The sequence below is a fragment of the Mesoplodon bidens genome (assembly GCF_964165515.1).
Source record: "Mesoplodon bidens genome assembly, chromosome: 1".
In the NCBI taxonomy this organism is placed as follows: Eukaryota; Metazoa; Chordata; class Mammalia; order Artiodactyla; family Ziphiidae; genus Mesoplodon; species Mesoplodon bidens.
This window is the reverse complement of record NC_138176.1, coordinates 63,819,104-63,839,840: the sequence shown is the minus strand read 5'-3', so window position 1 is coordinate 63,839,840 and position 20,737 is coordinate 63,819,104. Positions and strand designations below refer to the sequence as shown.

At 38.4% G+C, this 20,737-nt stretch overlaps 1 protein-coding gene across 3 annotated transcripts in view; it reads left to right on the top strand.

Moving 5' to 3' along the window:
- CC2D2A (coiled-coil and C2 domain containing 2A) overlaps positions 1 to 16,057 on the top strand; it is a 142,169-nt gene extending 126,112 nt beyond the window's left edge. For all 3 annotated transcript variants that reach the window (XM_081226369.1, XM_081226370.1, XM_081226371.1), the window contains 7 exons: positions 2,345 to 2,434; positions 4,287 to 4,400; positions 7,158 to 7,292; positions 12,121 to 12,243; positions 13,480 to 13,538; positions 14,361 to 14,538; positions 15,788 to 16,057. In XM_081226369.1, the coding sequence (XP_081082495.1) occupies positions 2,345 to 2,434; positions 4,287 to 4,400; positions 7,158 to 7,292; positions 12,121 to 12,243; positions 13,480 to 13,538; positions 14,361 to 14,538; positions 15,788 to 15,976 (888 nt within the window). In that variant the 3' untranslated portion in view covers positions 15,977 to 16,057. The remainder of the gene's footprint in view (positions 1 to 2,344; positions 2,435 to 4,286; positions 4,401 to 7,157; positions 7,293 to 12,120; positions 12,244 to 13,479; positions 13,539 to 14,360; positions 14,539 to 15,787) is intronic.
- The last annotated feature ends 4,680 nt before the right edge of the window (positions 16,058 to 20,737 follow it).

Here is a 20,737-nt window from a genome sequence, read left to right as displayed (position 1 = left end):
TTAAACTAACAGGTTTTTTAGCTGCACAAATGAAAGCCAGAAATGGAATGACATCATCAAAAGGCTAAAAGAAAACAGTCATCAAACTAGTAATTTATATCCAGTGAAACTATCTTTCACACAAACATTGGGAGAATTTACAAGGATTCTCACTTAAGGAATTTCTAAAAAATATAGAGAAGGAAGGTTCTCAGAAAATCCTAGATGCAACACATAATGATAGGTAAAGAAAATGGGAAATTAGTGAATAAATCAACAAGCATTGTCTTCACAGTAACAATAAAAGCAATGTGGTTGAAAAATCAAGATAAAACAAAAATCCTGAAAAAAAAATTATACATGTCAGGACAGTATCTATGAGAGTATTTTAATGCCCTTGTATTTTCCAAGATGAGGGCAAAGATATTTATTAACTTTAGAGTTTTAAGTTAAATATTCATATTGAAACTTCTAGATTAACAACTTAAAAGAATGTTAAAAAGTGAGTATAACTTCCAAACCAGCAGGAGATAAAATAACAAAATGGGGTAAAGAGAGTGGGGAGGGGAAAAAACAAAGAAAAAATTGTAGAAAAATAAATAAAAAGCACAGAATAAGGTAGTAGAAATAGTCTAAATATTTACCAATAATCACAGTCAAAGTGAAGGGATTAAACTTTCCAGTTAAAAGACAAAGACTATAAAACTAGATTTTTAAAACAGTTTGTAGTGGAACTTGGCAAGCTGATTCTAATATTTATGCAGCAGTGCAAAGGGCAGAAAAATAGCAAAGACGATCCTGAAGATAAAGAAGAACTCAGTGGGAAGATCTGCCATGTCATATCCAGATACTTATGAGACTGTAGTAATTAAGGTAAAATGGTATTGAACACAAATAACAAAGAGAAAAATGGAAGAGAATTTAAAAATCCAGAATAAGTCTACTCAAATATTAACCCACTCAAACCTGATATATGACAAAGCTGGCATTGGAAATTAGTAAAAATTGACTATTACATAAATTGTATTGGGATCATTGATTTTACACATGGAAAAAAAATAGATTCCTGCTTCACACCATTCAATAGATAGATTGAGGACTTAAATATGAGAGGCATTTTTATCTTTATGACCTGAGGTAGGAAGTTCCTTAAACAAGCCAGAAAAAAGCACTACAGTAAGTCCACTACATACGAACCTTCAAGTTGCAAACTTTCAAAGGTGTGAACGTGCATCTGGTTCCAGCAAGGAACCAGAACCTGCCTGTGTCATCAACGTCAGGCGTGAGTGAAATTGCAGCTTGCCCTCCATCTCCTATTGCTGACGATCCTTCAGCTCTACGATCTCCCACCTCCTCTCCCTCCTCCAGTCAGTAACTCTTCTTGCCTGTTCATTTGGTGCCAGCCCCTGTAGGCCAGCTGTTGGACTGTACTACTGTACTTTTCAAAGTACTGTACTATAAGATTTAAAATGTTTTCTTTATTTTTTGTGTTTTTTTTTATGTATTATGTGTGAAAAGTATTATAAACCTATTACAGTACAGTACTATACAGCCAATTGTGTTAGTTGGGTCCCTAGGCTAACTTTGTCGGACTTACGAAGAAATTGGACTTACGAACTCGCTCTCAGAATGGAACTCGTTCGTATGTAGGGGACTTACTGTAACTATAACGAGAAAGAATAAATTTGACCATATTAAAACTGAGAACTTGAGTTAACATAAAACAGCACAAAGGAAAAGACAAGGCACAATCAGGAGAGGACATTTACAACATATGTAATAGACAAAGGAATAGTAACTAGAATATATTTTTTTAAAACTACAAATCAATTTTAAAATGTACAAAATACTTGAATACAAGTTCACAGAAGTGGAAACAGGAAAGGCCAATAAGCATATAAAAAGATGTTCAACTTCCTGAGCAATTACAGAAATAATGAGTTACAACCACAGTGATGCACCCATCTTGGTTTCTAAATACTACTGCCCTCTAAAAGGAACCAGGACTTCTTAGAGAAATGGCTGCTTTCAGGACTGGGCTAGAGAAAATACAAGATGATCTTGGAGAGTCTTGTTATAAGGAGGGGATGGGGGGGCGGGAAGAAGATGAGAACATTTCAAAGAGAGCCAAGAGCCATTTTCTTCATCTGTAATAGATGGATAATAGCAATAATCTTCCTCAGGATGTTTGGAGAGGATTAAATGAGATAATATTAACACAACTTAGTAAGCACTTGTGAGCATTCGTTTCATTTTGTTCACATAAATGTTTGTGATATATGAAACTTTCTTCCAAGAAATGAGGTAGACGATCCAACTTTCTATTTTATTAGAAAAATGATTACAGCTAATTTTGTTTAAACAGGAACTGGTGGCTCGATATGTGTCTTTGATTCCTTTCTTGCCTGACACTGTTTCATTTGCTGGTATCTGTGACCTGTGGAGCACATCTGATGTAAGTAGTTCTCCCTCACAGACTTACTAGTTTGAGCTGATTTCACGGAACATTAGTAAATGGCTTGCATAATTTTAAATTGCAACACTCATTAGTCATTATAAAAATCTACACAGCCATCTGTTTAGCAGGATGAGCTAAATTCTGAGGTACTTTTTTCTTCCTGGTTCAATTTGCCCAAAGTTCAGAAATTAAACAAAAAAAATAATTATTTGCACACACACACACTCGCACCCACACACAGAAAACCACTTCAGATGTCTTAATGCTAATTTATTCTCCCAATGTTACCTTAACATCCCAATTATATTCATAAAATAATCAAAATCACATTCTCTATTACATTTGGGAATTGCATATTCCTTAATGCATGGGCTTTGGAAATTGCATATTCCTTAATTTATGGGCTTCTAAAGGCATGTCATTATTCAGTATGTATTTCTTGGTCACCTATCACATGTCAGACACTGTACTTAGTTCTGGCTATGAGCAAAATAAAATGGCCTCTGACCTCATGGAACTTACAATCAATGTATGCTACATAAACTTCCAAATGAGTCTTCAGTAGTATGAAACAAACATGTATTATCACTGGTATTCATTCTGCTTCTGGATCTCATGTTGTACTGTGTTTGCATAAAACTGAAATGTGGTATACAACTCCCTTTGAAGGATAGCTCTAAAAGGAAGAAGCTGAAGTACATTTTAAATTGCTTGCTCCCCTGGGCTTCCCTGGTGGCGCAGTGGTTGAGAGTCCTCCTGCCGATGCAGGGAACATGGTTTCGTGCCCCGGTCTGGGAAGATCCCACATGCCGCGGAGCGGCTGGGCCTGTGAGCCATGGCCGCTGAGCCTGCGCGTCTGGAGCCTGTGCAACGGGAGAGGCCACAACAGTGAGAGGCCTGCGTACCGCAAAAATTCTTGCTCCCCAATATATTTTGGCAACATAATGTTGACAATTTTAGAGATAAAATTTCCACAACCTCAAGATATCTATAAGATAGATATAAGATATAGTTCATGTGCTCTAGAGCCAGAATGGCTTTTCCACTTCCTAGGTATTGCCTCGTCTCCCTTTGCCTCCACTTCCTCATCTGTAAAGTGGGAACGTGAGAGTATCGCCCTCAAAGGTTTGTTCCGGGATCAAATGAACTGATGCATACAATGCGCTTAAAACAGTGTGGTGGCCAGGGTGGGAGGACAGGATATGAACAGGCAGAGCACAGAGGACTTCTAGGGCAGTGAAAACACACTGCATGATACTGTAATGACAGGCTTGTCAAAACCCACAGAACATACAACACCAGGAGTGAACCCTATGTATAAACTATGGACTTTGATCATGGTGCGTCAGGGTAGGTTTGTCAGTTGTAAACCCACGTGCCGCCTGGCGGGGGATGTTGATGGTGGAGGAGCCTGTACCTGTGGGGGGGTGGGGCAAGAAAGTGCGGGGAATCTCTGTGCCTTCCTGCCAGCTTTGCTGTGAACCTAAAACTGCTCTAGAAAATAAGGTGTTCACAAAGAAAAAGTGTTTCGTACACAGGGAGCTACCATATGTAAGTTCAAAATAAAACGTGGAACTTTGAAATTTGTCTCCACCTCACCCCATAATTGATTCTAGAAATCATGTCATCGATGACAGAGAAAATACCACGTCCGACTAAAAGTGTTGTGGTATTTTTTTATTTTAATGAATTAACAACACAGTACCAACATTTGGAAAAATCTTTTTTAAATAGATCTCATCCTTGAAGGTACTAATTTTAACAATGACTTTTTAAAATCCTATACAGCCAATCTAGAATGAAGCGGTCAGTCAATGAAACATAATTTTTTGTTTTTAATTTTGGTCAGCAATTTCTTGATCTCCTGGCAGGAGACGAAGAAGAGCATGCAGTATTACTTTGTAATTACTTCCTCTCCCTGGGTAAGAAGGCCTGGCTGGTGATGGGCAATGCTATTCCTGAGGTAAGACCACGTAGGTTGGCTCTAACAAAGTGTCCTTGGCTAACATGGATGGCTGTCTTATGTTCCAAATCATGGACAGCACTTATTTTCATAACAATTCTTTGAGTTGCAAGGAAAGTAGCCCAGAGATTCCACAACAGGAAGAGAGAACCAGCGATAAAACGTGAAGTGGCTTTCAGGGTACTCGGGCCCTGCACAATGCTTCAGGGTGTTTTTGGCAAATCGGAGCCCTTTACCACCCACAGCCCCCACCTAGTTCTGTCCTTTTAGCAAGAGCCCCCTCCCGCCCACGCTACTAAGAATTCTGATTCCCTTAGTGATCTAGTGTTATTCATGCCAAGGATCGAAGGGGATCTGAAGAAGTGCGGCAAGGACAGAGAGTCTTTCACGCCTGCTTCATCCACAGGCATCTGCTGTTAACCTGGCAGGCAAAGGGCAACAAGGCAGATAACCACAGGGACAAAGAAAAGAATGTCCACAGCTATATTTTGGTATCACCATTGTTATGTTTATTAGACTGGAGATAGCGACTACTAAAATTTGTTTCCCCAGCCCACTGCAAATATCCCGTAATTTGGGGCATGTTTTGGGGGTAATTTTGGGAACAAACTTAGAAAAGTCATATGGATTGAAACAGCTTATCCAACGAGTGTTTCAAAAAGAGGGGCTCTAGGAATCCTCAGGAATTAGCGCAGGTTGCTACTAGACAAGCAGCATCATATCTGAATCCTAATTCATGCTCCATCATTATCTTCCAGATAGCCTGGTACAAGGAACAGAATAATGGGCTAGGAAGTCACAAGGCCTGCCTGGGTTCAAGGCTATGCCCACTCCTCATGAGCTGTGTGACTTTAAGCAAGTCACTTCACAACTCTGAGCCTTATAATGAAAGTGGGAGAGTAAGTTTTGCCCTGCCTTCCCCAGAAGCCTATAGTGAGCATCAAATGAAATCATACATGAGAAATAAATGAATGAATAAATGTTCATTGTAAAAAGAGAATCTAATAATACATAAGTATTCTGAATTAAAAGTTAAAGTCCCTCTTCAGGCTCTAACTCCCAATCCCACCCCCTCCTTGGGTGTACTCATTGTCAAGAGTTTAGTAAGTATCCTCTCAAATTATCTTCTATTCATTTACATAATTATAAATGTATATCAAATATTAATTACTGTATTAGAAATAGAAGTAGTATTCAGATATAATCAGCCTTCTAAATACTTAAAAGCCAATCTTAACTGACTCTAAAAAGAAAATGCAGTGACTACTTATTTCCATCAATAATCATTCTTCAGCCAAATCATAAGGTATCTTGCCATTTGCAATAACATGGATAGACCTAGAGGGTATTATGCTAAGTGAAGTAAGTCAGAGAAAGGCAAATACTGTATGTGGAATCTAAAAAACAAATAAACAAACATAATGAAACAGAAACAGTCAAAGAGGGCTTCCCTAGTGGTGCAGTGGTTAAGAATCCACCTGCCAATGCAGGGAACATGGGTTCAAGCCCTGGTCCGGGAAGATCCCACAAGCCACGGAGCAACTAAGCCCGCGTGCCACAACTACTGAGCCTGTGCTCTAGAGCCCGCGACCCACAACTACTGAAGCCCGCGTGCCTAGAGCCCGTGCTCCACAACAAGAGAAGCCACTGCAGTGAGTAGCCCCGGCTCGCTGCAACTAGAGAAAACCTGTGCACAGCAATGAAGACCCAATGCAGCCAAAAATAAATTAATTTTTTTAAAAAATGAAAAAAAAGAAACAGTCATAGATACAGCAAAAAACACAGGTGGTTGCCAGAGGGGGGAAGGGGGGGAATGGTGGGGGAGGGGGGCGGAGGGGGGAATGGGGGGAGGAATGAGGGGGGAGGAGAGAAATAGGTGAGGAAGATTAAGTACAAACTTCTAGTTACAAAATAAATGTTACAGATATGAAATATACAGTGTGGGGAATATAGTCAGTAATTATGTAATATCCTTGTATGGTGACAGATGATAACTAGAATTTTCATGATGATCAGTTTGAAATGTATAGACATTATCAAATAAGTATGTTGTGTACCAGAAACTAACATAGTGTTGTAGGTCAATTATACTTCAAAAACAAATTCATACAAAAGAGATCAGGGGAGGGGGAATTAGATAAGGTAGTCAAAAGGTACAAAACTCCAGTTATAAGATATATAAGCTCTAGGGATGCAATATACAACATAATAAATATAATTAACACTGCTGTATGTTATAAATGAAAGTCATTAAGAGAGTAATCCTAAGAATTCTCATCACAAGAAAAAAAATTTTTTTTCCTATTTCTTTTAATATATCTGTATGAGATGATGGGTGTTCATTAAACCTACTGTGGTTATCATTTCATGATGTATGGAAGTCAAATCATTATGTTGTACACCTTAAACTTATACAGTGTTGTACATCAATTATATTTCAGTAAAACTGAAAAAAAAAACCCACAACCTATTCCATTTAACTTAAAAAAAAAAAAAAAGATATGTTGGTTGAGTAACATGACCACCATTCCTATTTGGTCACTATATCACACTAGTTGCAGATGCAAGAATTTTGCAAAAATAAACTTTTGATTTTATTAATTCAGCATAATCTAGAACTGCAAAATAATTTTCACCATTAGCCATGGGGTTTAGAAATTAGGGGTCCAACTAAAATAATGAACTGTCTATACAAACTACTCTTGACCCTAATAGCATAATTAATTGGAAACTTGTTTAATGGCTATTTTCCTTCAGGGTCCAACTGCCTATGTGCTAACTCGGGAGCAAAGTCACTATTTAATATGGAATCCCTGCAGTGGACATTGTTATGGACAATTTGATACATTCTGCCCCTTAAAAAGTGTGGGCTGTTTAATAGGTCCCGATAATGTAAGTATTACCATTTCCTCTTAAATGTGGTTGACTATTGCTTTTTTTTAATTGATCTACTGATTTTAATAATACTTTGTGTCAAAAAAATTTACATAAACATATATAATACCAATTAAAGAAACGCAGTGTCAAGCACAGTGGCAGAACTGTTCTAAATAAAAACTTTTGGTTGAATTAGTCACCTGATCTTCGAGAAGCAGAATGAGGTTAAAGAAAGAATTTAGGATTTGGATTCAGACGACCTGAGTTTGTATCCTGGCTTGTCCTGTTTTCCCTTCCAAAGTAAGAGTTTACGATGCAGAACTCATAGTGGGGTTTTTTTTGTTTTGTTTTGTTTTTGTTTTGCAACTTTATTGGAGTATAATTGCTTCACAATGGTGTATTAGCCTCTGCTCCACAACAAAGCGAATCAGCCATACATATACATCTGCTCCCATACCCCTTCCCTCTTGCGTCTCCCTCCCTCCCACCCTCCCTATCCCACCCCTCCAGTGGGTCACAAGGCACCGAGCTGATCTCCCTGTGCTATGTGGCTGCTTCCCACTAGCTATCTGCATAGTGTTTTGAGAACTAAATGAGCCAAATTTATCACCTGAAAAGATTGTCTTTCTTTTCTTCCTTTTCTTTTTCTAAGAGATTCCCAGGTTCCATCAGGTGATTCTGCTTGCACCCAGTTTGGGGGGCCATTTAACTATGAAGAGTACTATATAAGGCACTGGTTAAAAACATGAGTTATGGGATCACACTGCCTGAGTTTAAATTCCAACATCATCATTTACTAGTTATGTAAGCTTAGGAAAGTTTCTTAATCTTATACAGCATCAGTTTCTTCATTGGTAAAATGAAGGTATTTGTTAGTAATTACTTTACAGAACAGTTGTGAGAAGTAAATAAGATAATCAAGGCAAAGCAGCTAACATACAGTAGCAACCCTGTGTTGGCTACTGTGACTTTTTTTATAATCATTATCTACCTGAGTGTTCTCTGAACTTTACCTGTTTGAAAAATCATTTGAGCATATATCCCCAATATATGTATTTTTATTTATAAATTATATATGTATTTACTTATGTATCAATATATTATATTACACACAGAAGAAACTCTTAAAATAAAAAGAAATAATTAGAAGATCTAATATTTCTTCTTTTATGTCTGTGATGTGCACCCTACCTTGAAGACCACTGGTCTATGGGTTACTACTATAATTAGAGATAACATATGCCAAGCACCCAGCAAAGTACCTGTCTTTCATAGGTATTCAGCAAATGGTAACTATTATTAATTACAAGTGTTAAAAGAGCAGTGTAGTGTACAATTTGCATGTTGTTATTTTTAATTAAAAGCATTATCATAATCATAAATGATCTGCTAAGCTCCATCTATTAACACATGTAGAGAACCATCTTAAGGTCATATTAGTAATCAGGCAGAGTCAACAGGCACTGAAAAAGCCTACAGAGAACTCCATTCTTTGTCAAAATTATTAGTTCTCAAAACAATTACTGTATGGTTGACTAATTCACATAAAGCCCAAGTTTTGTGAGGAAGAAAGACCCCCTTTTCTCCTCTTCTAACAAGACAGGCAGCAGTGGCTCATGATGCCGGCCATCCCACAATGCAGCTGCTCTGAACCTGCTCTAAGCCTCGGCCACCCTCAGGAGAGGACCTCAGGCTCGCTTTGCAGGCCTGGCACTCTGAAACCTCAACTGCCCCTGCTCTACCACACCACCTCTTTGGACTGTCAGCCTTTTTCCTCCTTCACCCCTTTGCCAAGAAGTAAGTCTCCCCTTTCCACCCATGTTTGTTTTTCCACTCCTGTTCCAACACTTGACTCCACTAACTGTCCCAACTTGGCCTCTATATGTTTTCTCTCTCCTTCTCCATCAATAGGCTCAGAAGTCCAACAATTCTAAAATATGCTTCTCCCAACCCGGTTACAGCCTAAACTACCATTGCCCCTCCTTCCTTTCCTTCCAAAATTCTTTAAATACTCATTATATGCCCTGCTTCCACTTCCTCAGTACATTCAGACTTTAACCGCCTATAATCTAGTCCTCTTCCCTGACCATTCTACAGAAATAACCTCTGAGAAGTACCAGTGTCTTGCTAATGGATAAATAAATCCAATGGTTTACTCCCATTCCTCACTCTCCTGTCCTTTTCTATGGCATCTGACACAACTAATCACCTCTTCATGGAAAAAACACTTTCTCATCCTCAGTTTACTGATAAAGGACTGTTGATTTTCATTTCTCTGCAATAGTTCCCTAGGTTTCTTCCACTGGCTTTTCTTTCCACACCTTAAAAGTAGATTTTCCTGAAAATTCTACATTTAGATTTCTTGCAGAACCACACATTATTTATTATAGCTCTATCTAGTTTATCCTGGCAAAAAAAGTCATAATTCTGTCACTAGCCCCAGAATCTTTGGGTCCTGAATTTTCAACTGTTTGCTAGACACCCAGATGCTTTATCAAAATCGCAAACTTAGGCCATCCACAACTCGCATCATTTCTCCTTTATCTCTAAAAAGAGCTCCTCCTCCTGGCCTTCCTACTTCTGTGGATGTCAGTTACCCAGATTCAAACCCCAGAACTGTCCTTGATTTTCCCCCTCCCTCACTTCCTCCTTCAATCCTTTTGATACCAACTCATATTCTGCCTCTTCTGTTTCCAGGTCATATCATTACTGTTTCATCCTGCATTACTATAAGTAGCCAACTAAATAATCTGTCTCCAATTCAATTATTTGGTACACTGATACCTGATTGTTTCTGAATTTCAGCTTTCATCATTCAATGGCTCAAAAAGTACTGAGGGTACCTCACTGTATACAGATTTAAAAATAAATGTCTCACCTTGGATTTGAAAGCCCTATGTAATCTGACTTCTTTTTTTCCAGTGCTATTTCCCACTACTTTCTGCACACTCCCTACCCTACAGCCAAATTGTAATTCTTAAAGACCTTGCCTTCTTTAAACGACTTGCCCCTACTCCCTTCTGTCTAATCTCAAAAGAGCAAGGAATATTCCTGTTAAAATAGAAGGAAATTATGTCACTCATCTGCATAAAATACTCCAGTGGCTTCTTGGCTCACTCAAGAGTCAAAGCCTCAGTCTTTAAAATGGCCCACAAGGCCTTCTATGATCTGACAGCTGCCCTGCCCCCGTCATCTTCTGCTCATCTCCTTCTTGCTCTAATTTGCTCACTCCTCTGAAGTCACTTTGTCTTCTTTGCTGTCCCTCAGACACATCAAACACACTGTGCATTTGCTATTTCCTCTGCATAGATGACCCTTCCCCTGACCAGATATCTTCATTAATTTCTCCCTCACTCCTTCATGCTCTTTCCAGTGAAAATGTCTCTGCCTACCCTAAAATTTCACCTCTTCTGCATAGTTTTCTCCATAGCCCTTGTAAGGTTAGCTTTTGCCACAAGAAAATACCAAAAACCCATCCCCAAAAGAAATGGCTTCAGACAATTATTCTCACGGATCTGAGTCAGCTGGGACGGTTCTGCTGGCCTAGGCTGGGAGAGCCCTGCTTCATGCATTTTTATTCTGGAACTCAGGGCAATGACAATTGGCAGAGGCACAAGAGGGCAAGCAGGAACACACAGAGCTACTTAAGCTTGGACACAGAAGTCACACAATGACACTGCTATCCCATTCTACTGACCAAAAGTCAAGAGGCAAGGAAATACATCTCTGCCCTTTTAGTGGGAGTAACTGCCAAGTAACAGGGCAAAGGCTGTGGGTACAGGAAGGGGTGAAGAACTGGGGCCAGGGATGCAATCTACCACATCTTGTATCATCTGATATCCCATGTATTTGTTTGTTTGCACTGTCTTCTCATTAGCTACTGCATGCTGGTAGAAACTATGTTTCATTCACAACTTTATCCACAGTGATTAGAACTGAGACTAAATATAAGGTACTTAATTATGTTGAATGGACAAATTCACCACTCATGCACAGTTACTCAATATGCCTACCACATGCCAACCAGGAGCTGTGCTGGATGCTAATGATACAATGGTGAGTAAAGCACGTGGCAAATGTCCTCAAGGCAACATCTAATAGTCTAGTGAGATAAACCACTATAAATAATGATAAATACTAACAATAGTAATAAAATAGCTAACAATTATTGAGTACTTACTATGTACCAGGAATTTTCCTAAGAGGTATAAATGAATCAACTCATTTAATGTTATCGTCATCCTTATGAGGTTAAGTACTATCATCCCACTTTATACAGGAGGAAACTGAGGCATACGGTAATTAAATAAACTGTGCAAAGTCACACAGTTAGTAAATGTTGGAGCCAGAATTCAAATGCAAGTGGTCTGGTTCCAGAATTAATATGCTACAGTGCCTCAGTAAGACAGGTGCTATCTCAGAGGTTACAGAGTGCTGTGGAAGCAAAGAGATGGACACCTACCACAATTAGGAGGCTGGGAAGAGCAAGGTTGAGAAAGGCTAGCCCGAGAAGGGAGTAGCCTTGTCTGTCTTCTTCCAAAAGATTCTAAGTGTCTTATCACCAGGAACTACCTTATTTCATCAACCTACAATTAATTGTAAGGTGCACAACTGCAGGTATAAAAAATGCTAAAAAAAAAAAAAAAAATGGCCGGTGACAACTATATGATGCCACTGATCATAAAGTGCTTATCAGTCTTAAAAATCAAAATGACAAAAAATGTGCAAGCTACATGTTCCCTTTCTGTGTCTTTCTGCTGTCTCTCTTTATATAACATACATACACACACGTATACACATACATCTGCTACCATATATGCTAATGTAGTCTTGTCTTTTTTAGATTTGGTTTAATATTCAACAATACGATTCCCCATTAAGGATGAATTTTGATGTCACCAAGCCCAAGCTATGGAAATCTTTCTTTTCAAGAAGCCTTCCATATCCTGGCCTTTCCAGTGTTCAGGTATAATTTTTTTATTAACAATTAAATGTAGATATAGAAAGTGAGGAATGTGATATCATTATATTGGGTAGCCAGATATATTTTGACCCTTAATTCCACTCCTAGATATTCAGTCTAGAATATTTCATTTTCAAAGTTAGTTAAGCCCAATAAGAAAGACCATCATATCAGGAACCAGTACACAAATACGTATAAGAGTAAGTTTTGATACAGAGTCCCATGACCCAAAAGAATACCACAAAATATATTTCATTTAATTTTTTCAATGCTGGTCTCAATTCACTAATTCCATCACTGCTATTGAAACATGAAATCAAACTGCAGGGCATGATCCAGGAGGGGCTCATAACATTAATTTAGAGGGTCCTGGACAGTAATAGATTATAAAGAGTAAGCATGAGAACTGTTTACTAAAACTTTAAATGTAATAGCTATAGATATATAGATACTGTGTGTGTAATATAAACTGTATTTTTTACTGTGGATCAAACCTTTCCAAAAGAAGTTTTAAGAAAAATCACCCTAGAGAAATTCTCCCATGTATACAAGGTAACATAACAATTTTCATAGAAGCACTGTTCGCAAAAGCCTAAAATTGGAACAATAGAAGACATAAATTATGGTATATAGTAGAATATTTTATAGTAGTTACACAAATGAATTAATATTCATGAATATTAGTAAGCACACTGAAAATATACATCTGCTATTCTAAATATGTTAAGGGAGAAAAGATTGCATGTTTACAGTATAAAATTATTAAAGTTCAAAAAACATGCAGTACAATATATTGTTTAGGGATACATACATCTGTAGTTAAATCATAAACACATTTCACTAATTTGCCTATCTCCACTGACTATAATGTAAACACCATGAGAGCAGGGATTTTATTCACAGCTCTATCCCCTTCACTTGTGTAAGTGCCTGGCACACAGTAGGTATTCAGTATATGTTGAATGAAAGAGTGCTAAAAAACAAATTCAGATCATGGTTACTTCTGTGACAGAAAAGGGTGATAAAATTGAGAAAGAACCACAAAGCATTATAATTCGTGATGCTTTACTTAAAGTAGGCCTTGGGTATATTTGCATCTGTTACATTATCCTCGATGTCTAACTAACTGAATGTCTGAGAGTTCATAATTTAAAAAAAAAAATTTAGAAAAGGATGTATAGCTATTGAAATTAAGTGTAACTGATTTCTAAAATTCCTGAACTATTTTTTCTTTTATAGCCAGAAGAGCTAATTTACCAGCGCACCGACAAAGTGGCTACAGCTGAACTACAAGACAGGTCACTTGATATCCATAAATGCATATGCAGTCTGTCACTAGGAGTGTTAATATCCAACTAAACAATCCTCAGCCTGGATCAATGTGAAATAATTTGGGCAATTAAACTTTAATTCATGTTTATAGATGCAAAGTACAAATGTGATCTCTAAATCCCAAGGCTCAAAAGAAGGCTTTAGCATCAGCACGGTGTGAGACATACAGCAGTGAAATCCAGCAATAATAGGTAGTTCTCCAAAAACTCTACCTCAGATTATAGTTCAACGTCATGTTATTTATGGGTCTTGTTCAGACAATACCATAACCCTCAGCTTAAATATGCCTATTTTGTCCAATTAGTGCTTAAGTGAACTTCAGCTATTTTAAAAACCTAACACATGTAGGAAGCTAGTAAGAGCCTATTTGAGCCCCAATAATCCTTATAATGCTGTAAAATAGAACTTATTTCGCCAGTTTCACATGTGTGGAAACTGAGGCTCAGAGAGGTCCACATACTTGTCAAGTGTTAAAGGGGGCTTCTGAGCCCAGCCAGACCTTTCTTGTTTCAAAGCCTGTGTGTCCTTTCCACTGTCTCAAGCTGTGTGAAGAGCAGCATGTCAAACTGCACAAGGTTAAATGTGATCCTTTTTAAGGTATTATTACTAAAAAATACCAATTTACTCTCAACTGCAAATTTCAAATACAGCCTTATTTAGGATCCTAAGAACAACAAATTCCCAAAAAAATCTTGTTTCTTCTAATAGTTTCAGAATACTATTTTTTATTTTTGTTTACAAGGGAAAAGTCAAGTCACCAAAAAATGGAGCTTTTTTTTTATAAACAGGATTGAAAAAATACTAAAAGAAAAAATCATGGACTGGAGGCCTCGCCATCTGACTCGATGGAATAGATACTGTACCTCTACTCTGCGTCACTTCTTGCCTCTATTAGAAAGAAATCATGGAGAAGATGTGGAAGACGACCACAGAGCAGAACTGCTGAAACAGCTAGGAGACTACAGAGTAAGTAGTTCATTTCAAATTGGAAATTGCTCAGTACTATGGGTTTTTGGAATCAAAATGCCTAAATTACTCCCCAAAGTACATAGATGAAGCAGCACAGACTAAAAAAATGTGATTAGAAGTTCAAATCTCCAGAATGAACCTACCATTAAAGAGCAAAATGCCTCTATAAAACCAAAACACCACCTTTTTTTGTAGGAGGGTCCTATGAAAAATAATATCTTTTATAAAATTACAAGAGTATTAAATAAAATGAAAATATCTGGCTAAATCATGTTAGACTCAACTGAGCATAAAGACGAAACCAACCATTCTTGGTCAGATTTTTTTTAAAGGATATTTTATACTAATTGCTTTTCATTGCTAAGAAAAACTCTCATTAATAGGCTTTCTTTACTGTCAGTAGTGCTGTGTGTTCACATCCTTTATCTGGATCCTAAAACCTAGAAAGTAGTCTCAAACTAAAACAGTAAGCCTCATTGGCTAAACAGTATGAAATCAAGTTGTACATTTAATTCTACTCACTGACTAAAAATTACCTTTACCTTATAAGGCTCATTTTTCAGCTGGGATGTTTTCAATTCAAGTAACAGAAAACTTACTTCAAACAAGCTTGAACATTATCAACTTATGGGCTTATTTAGGTAAAAGTTAGGGGTGAGTAGCTATCAGGGCTATACCACGTCTGCAAGTCTTCCCACTCTGCCCTCCTCCATGTGGTGGCATCACCCACAGGATGGTTTTTCTTGTGGTAGCAAATGGCTGGAATAGTTCCCGGCAGGACTCACATCTGCACACATATTGCTCTGAGCATGACAGAGCATCTGCATGCCACTATCCCTTTTAAGTTTCCTAGATTATACATTCTTTCCTGTAGATCAACAGGGGCCAAGGGGATAGAAGGTATTAACTTAACCTAGGTCCCTGGAATTGCACGGGTTTCTATGCAAACTTGGGGCTATTAGGAAGAAAGAAGTAAACAGTGGAGAGTGGCTGGGTGACTAACAGGTGTCTTAAACACCAAGTCAGTATGTTAGCAACTAAAACAAAAAACGACACTTAGCCTCTCTCCATTTTCTATATTGCTTATAGCTGGACAGAAAAACAAAACTAAATAAATGACTTTAAGATCCAAAAGGGAGACTTCCTATTATGAATATTAAGAACTGTACATACTTACTTAGGGAAAAAATATAGTGAAAACTTCACATTCACTAATGACTAAAAATTTTGTTTTGCTTTCCTTCAGTTCTCTGGATTTCCCCTTCACATGCCATACTCTGAAGTGAAGCCTTTAATTGAAGCTGTGTATAGCACTGGAGTACATAATATTGATGCACCTAATGTTGAATTTGCTTTAGCTGTATATATCCACCCATATCCCAAAAATGTTTTGTCTGTTTGGATCTATGTTGCCTCCCTTATACGCAACAGATAATTTTTTCATTGTATGTTTTATATCATGTAAAAATGATAATTAAGATATGAGAATATTTTTAAGTGCTCTTGATCAATCAAAGGGAAGAAAATACAAATAATGAAATAAAATTATCATTATTTTCAAAATATGCAAAATAAGTTTTTATTTAGTAGTCTACCTTGTCTCTGCCACTTTGACCCTAAATTCAACTGTGACAACTCAAGAGTTCCCGCTTACGCTATGAGCTTTATTCCTCTATGCTCTTGTACCTGCTCACCTCCTATTTAGAATGCTCTTCTTCTTTGCCAGTAAGACATCCCATGCTCTTAGACTGGAAGAATATTGTTAAAATGGCCATACTACCCAAAGCAATCTATGGATTTAATGTGATCCCTATCAAATTACCCATGACATTTTTCATAGAACTATAACAAATAATCCTAAAATTTACATGGAACCACAAAAGATCCAGAATTGCCAAAGCAATCCTGAGGAAACTGAACAAAGCAGGAGGTGTAATCCTCCCAGACTTCAGAAAATACTACAAACCTACAGTAATCAAAACGGCGTGGTATTGGCACAAAAACAAGACACATAGATAGAATAGAGAGACCAGAAATAAACCCATACACCTATGGTCAATTGATCTTTGAAAAAGGAGACAAAAATAAACAATGGAGAACAGACAGTCTCTTCAGCAAGTGGATGCTGGGAAAGCTGGACAGCCGCATGTAAATCAACGAAGTTAAAACCCTCCCTCACACCATACACAAAAATAAACTCAAAATGGCTTAGAGACTTAAATGTAAGTCGTGATACCACAAAACTCCTGGAAGAGAACACAGGCAAAACATTCTCTGATATAAATCGCAGCAATTTTTTCTTAGATCAGTCGCCCAAGGCAAAAGAAATAAAATAAACAATAAACAAATGGGGCCTAATCAAACTTGTAAGATTCTGCAAAGGAACATAAACAAAATGACTACCTATGGACTGTAAGAAAACATCTGCAAATGGTGCAACCAACAAGGTTGTATTAATTTCCAAAATATACAAACAGCTCATACAACTCAATATCAAAAAAAAAAACACAATCAAAAAATGCACAGAAGACCTAAATAGACATTTCTCCAAAGACATGCAGATGGCCAACAGGCACACAAGATGCTCAACATCACTGATTATTAGAGAAATGCAAATCGAAACTACAGTGAGATATCACCTCGCACTGGTCAGAATGGCCATCATCAAAAAGTCTACCAATAAATGCTGGAGAGGGTGTGGAGAAAATGGAACCCTCCTACACTGTTGGTGGGACTGTATATTGGTGCAGCCACTACGGAAAACAGTCGGGAGGTTCCTTAAAAAACTAAAAATAGAGTTACAATATGATCCAGCAATCCCACTCAATCCCCTGGGCATACACCCAGGAGACGAAAACTCGTAATTCGGAAAGATACATGCACACCAATGTTCACAGCAGCACTATTTCCAATAGCCAAGACATGGAAGCAACCTAAGTGTCCACCAACAGAGGAATGGATAAAGAAGATGTGGTATATATACATATACAATGGAATAATTACTCAGCCATAAAGGAGAATGAAATATTGCCATTTGCAACAACATAGATTGACCTAGAGATTATCATACTAAGTCAAAGACAAATATTATATATCACCTACATGTGCAATCTTAATACAAATGAATTTATTTACAAAACAGAAACAGGCTCACAGAAACCAAACTTATGGTTACCGAAGGGGAAGGTGGGGGAGGGATAAATTAGGAGTATGGGATTAACAGATATACACTACTGTATATAAAACTGATGAAGAACAAAGACCTACTGTATAGCACAAGGAACTATATTCAGTATCTTGTAATAACCTATAATGTACTGTATTGTAATGTACCTGAAACTAACATAATATTGTAAATCAACTATATTTCAATTTAAAAAAGAGAGATGGACTTCTCTGGTGGTGCAGTGGTTAAGAATATGCCTTCTAATGCAGGGGATGTGGGGTTCGATCCCTGGTCAGGGAACTAGATCCCACATGCATGCCGCTACAAAGAGTTTGCATGCCACAACTAAGGAGCCCACGAGCTGCAACTAAGGAGCCCACTGGCCGCAACTAAGAAGCCCACTGGCTGCAACCAAGGAGCACACGTGCTGCAACTAAAGGAGCTGGTGAGCCGTGACTAAGGAGCCCACAAGCCACAACTAGGGAATTTGCCTGCAGCAACTAAGACCTGGCGCAACCAAAAAAAAATTTTTTTTAAAGCGAGAGAGATAGGTAATTAGGGAGTTAATTAGATCATAAGGATAAAGCCCTCAAGGTGGGATTTAGTGCTCTTTAAGGAAAGACAGGAGAGAGCTTACTTCCCCTCTATGCCATGCATGGATACAATGAGAAGATGGCTGTCTACAAGCCAGAAAGAGTCTTCATTAGACAGTGGATCTGCCGAAACCTTGACTCTGGACTTACCAGCCTCCAGAACTGTGAGAAATAAATTTTTGTTGTTTAAGCCATCCAGCTTATGGTACTCTGTTACAACAGCCCAAACTGATGAAGCCAAAGTCAGATAATACTAAAAGGAATTAAAGGTACGTACTGACATGGAAAGATGTACACAAAATAGGAATATGTAAAACGGGATTTCTCAGTAGCGGCACTATTGACATTCTGGGCTAAGTAATTATTTGTTGTGAAGGGCTTTGTAGGATGTTTAACAGCATCCTTGGCACCTACCCACTAGCTGCCAGTTGCATTCTTCCCCTCTGCCAAGTTGTGACAACCAAGAATGTTTCCAGTCATTGCCAAATGTCTTCTATGGGATAAACTGCCTCCAGCTGAGAACCACTGATGTAGCTGGAATACAGTCTCACTTAAAAGCAAAACAAAACAAAAAACATAAAGACAGAAGAACCAAGTTAAGGAAATTTTTTTACCTTTATTCCCTTATGCCTTTCCCTATCAAATTATGATTATGTGTTTACATGCCTCTGATATTTATACTATGAACCCTTCAAAGGAGAATTCAAGGTCTAACCCATAATAGTCATTACCAATATAGCAATATAGAGACAGGATAGTTGAGTGGTTAAGAGCATGAGCTTTGGAGAAATACTAGTTCTGCCACTTACTAGCTGGGTAATCCATGGGCAAGTTACTTAACCTCTCTGTTACTTAACTTTCCCCATATATAAGGTTGGGATGATCACATTACCAACTTCATCATATTGTACTGATTTTAAAAGTTGGTATATTTAAAGTACTTAAAACACTACCCAGTACGTCGCACTTGATGTATGTCAGGTAACACAAGGCATTTTACTTAATTGTTGCCTCTTATTCTAAAAACAGTTTCAATATTTCATAAAATCCATCACAAAACTCAATATAAATTTAAACCAAGTGTATATATTGTTTCATTAACCATTAACTATCCACAGAGGTGTGGCCAAGATGGTGGAATAGGAAGACACTGAGCTTACCTCCTGTCACAGGCTCAGGAAAATTACAACTATTTACAGAGCAATCATCTATGAGAACAACTGGCAGAAAGATTTTCCACAACTAAAGATATAACGAAGAACCACAATGAGATGGCTAAGGGGGTCGGAGACACAGTAGGGTCAAGACCCACACCCCTGGGTAGATGACCCACAAATGGAAAGATAATCTCAATTACAGAGGTTCTCCTCAAGGAGCAAGGGGTCCAAGCCCCACATTGGGCTCCCCAGCCCAGGGCTCCCACACCTGGAAGACGAGCTCCTAGAATGTCTGGGTTTGAAGGCCAGTGGGGTTTGCATATGTGAGAGACAAGTGGGCTCCACTCTTAAAGGGTACACACAAAATCTCAATCACTCCAAGTCCCAATGAAGAAGCAGTAATTTAAAAGACATCTCGGTCAGACAAACTTGCTGACCCTGGAGAGACTCCCTGAGAGGTAGGAGGGAATTGGGGCTCCCCACACAGACATAAACACTGGGGGTGCCATTTTGGGGAGCTCATCCTACCATTAGGACACTGGTGCTGGTAAGCACCATTCTGGAGTACTCTCTCTAGTCTATTAGTTCAGGGGGCTTAACAGCACACCTGGTATTGGACCAACACCAACACCAGGTACCCCCAGCCCCTGCAGCCAGCACCAGCCCCAGGACCCCCTGGGACATGCAGCTTGCCACTGTAGACTTTGCCACAACAACCAGTGAGCCAGCAGCCACCGCACAAGGCAAGGCCCAGCAGCCAACTGGGCCAGGGGCCAGCCCCACCTACCACACGCCCAAAGTAGTCAGCCCCACCACAACAGAAGGGCCCACACAGCCCACAAAGAGGACACCCCCTAGAACATATAGCACTAGTGAGCAGAGGGGAGGGTGCTGCTGGGCCCCATTAAATGTCTCTGACAGAAGGCCACTTCTCCAAGATCATGAAAGCTAAGTGATCTACTAGTTACACAGAAATAAACAGAGAATTAGGCAAAATGAAGAGACAGAGGAATATGTTCCGAATGAAGAAAAAAGACACAACCCCAGAAGAAGGACAAACCAAAGTGGAAATAAGCAATCAAACCCATAAAGAATTCAAGATAATGATCGTAAGATGCTCGACGAACTCAGGAGAAGAACAGATGAACACAGTGAGAAGTTTAACAGAGTTAGAAACTATAGAGAAAAAATACAGAGGTGAAGAATACAATAAAGATAAAAAATACACTAGAAGGAATCATCAGTAGATTAAATTCAGAGAACAGTCAGTGAACTGGAAG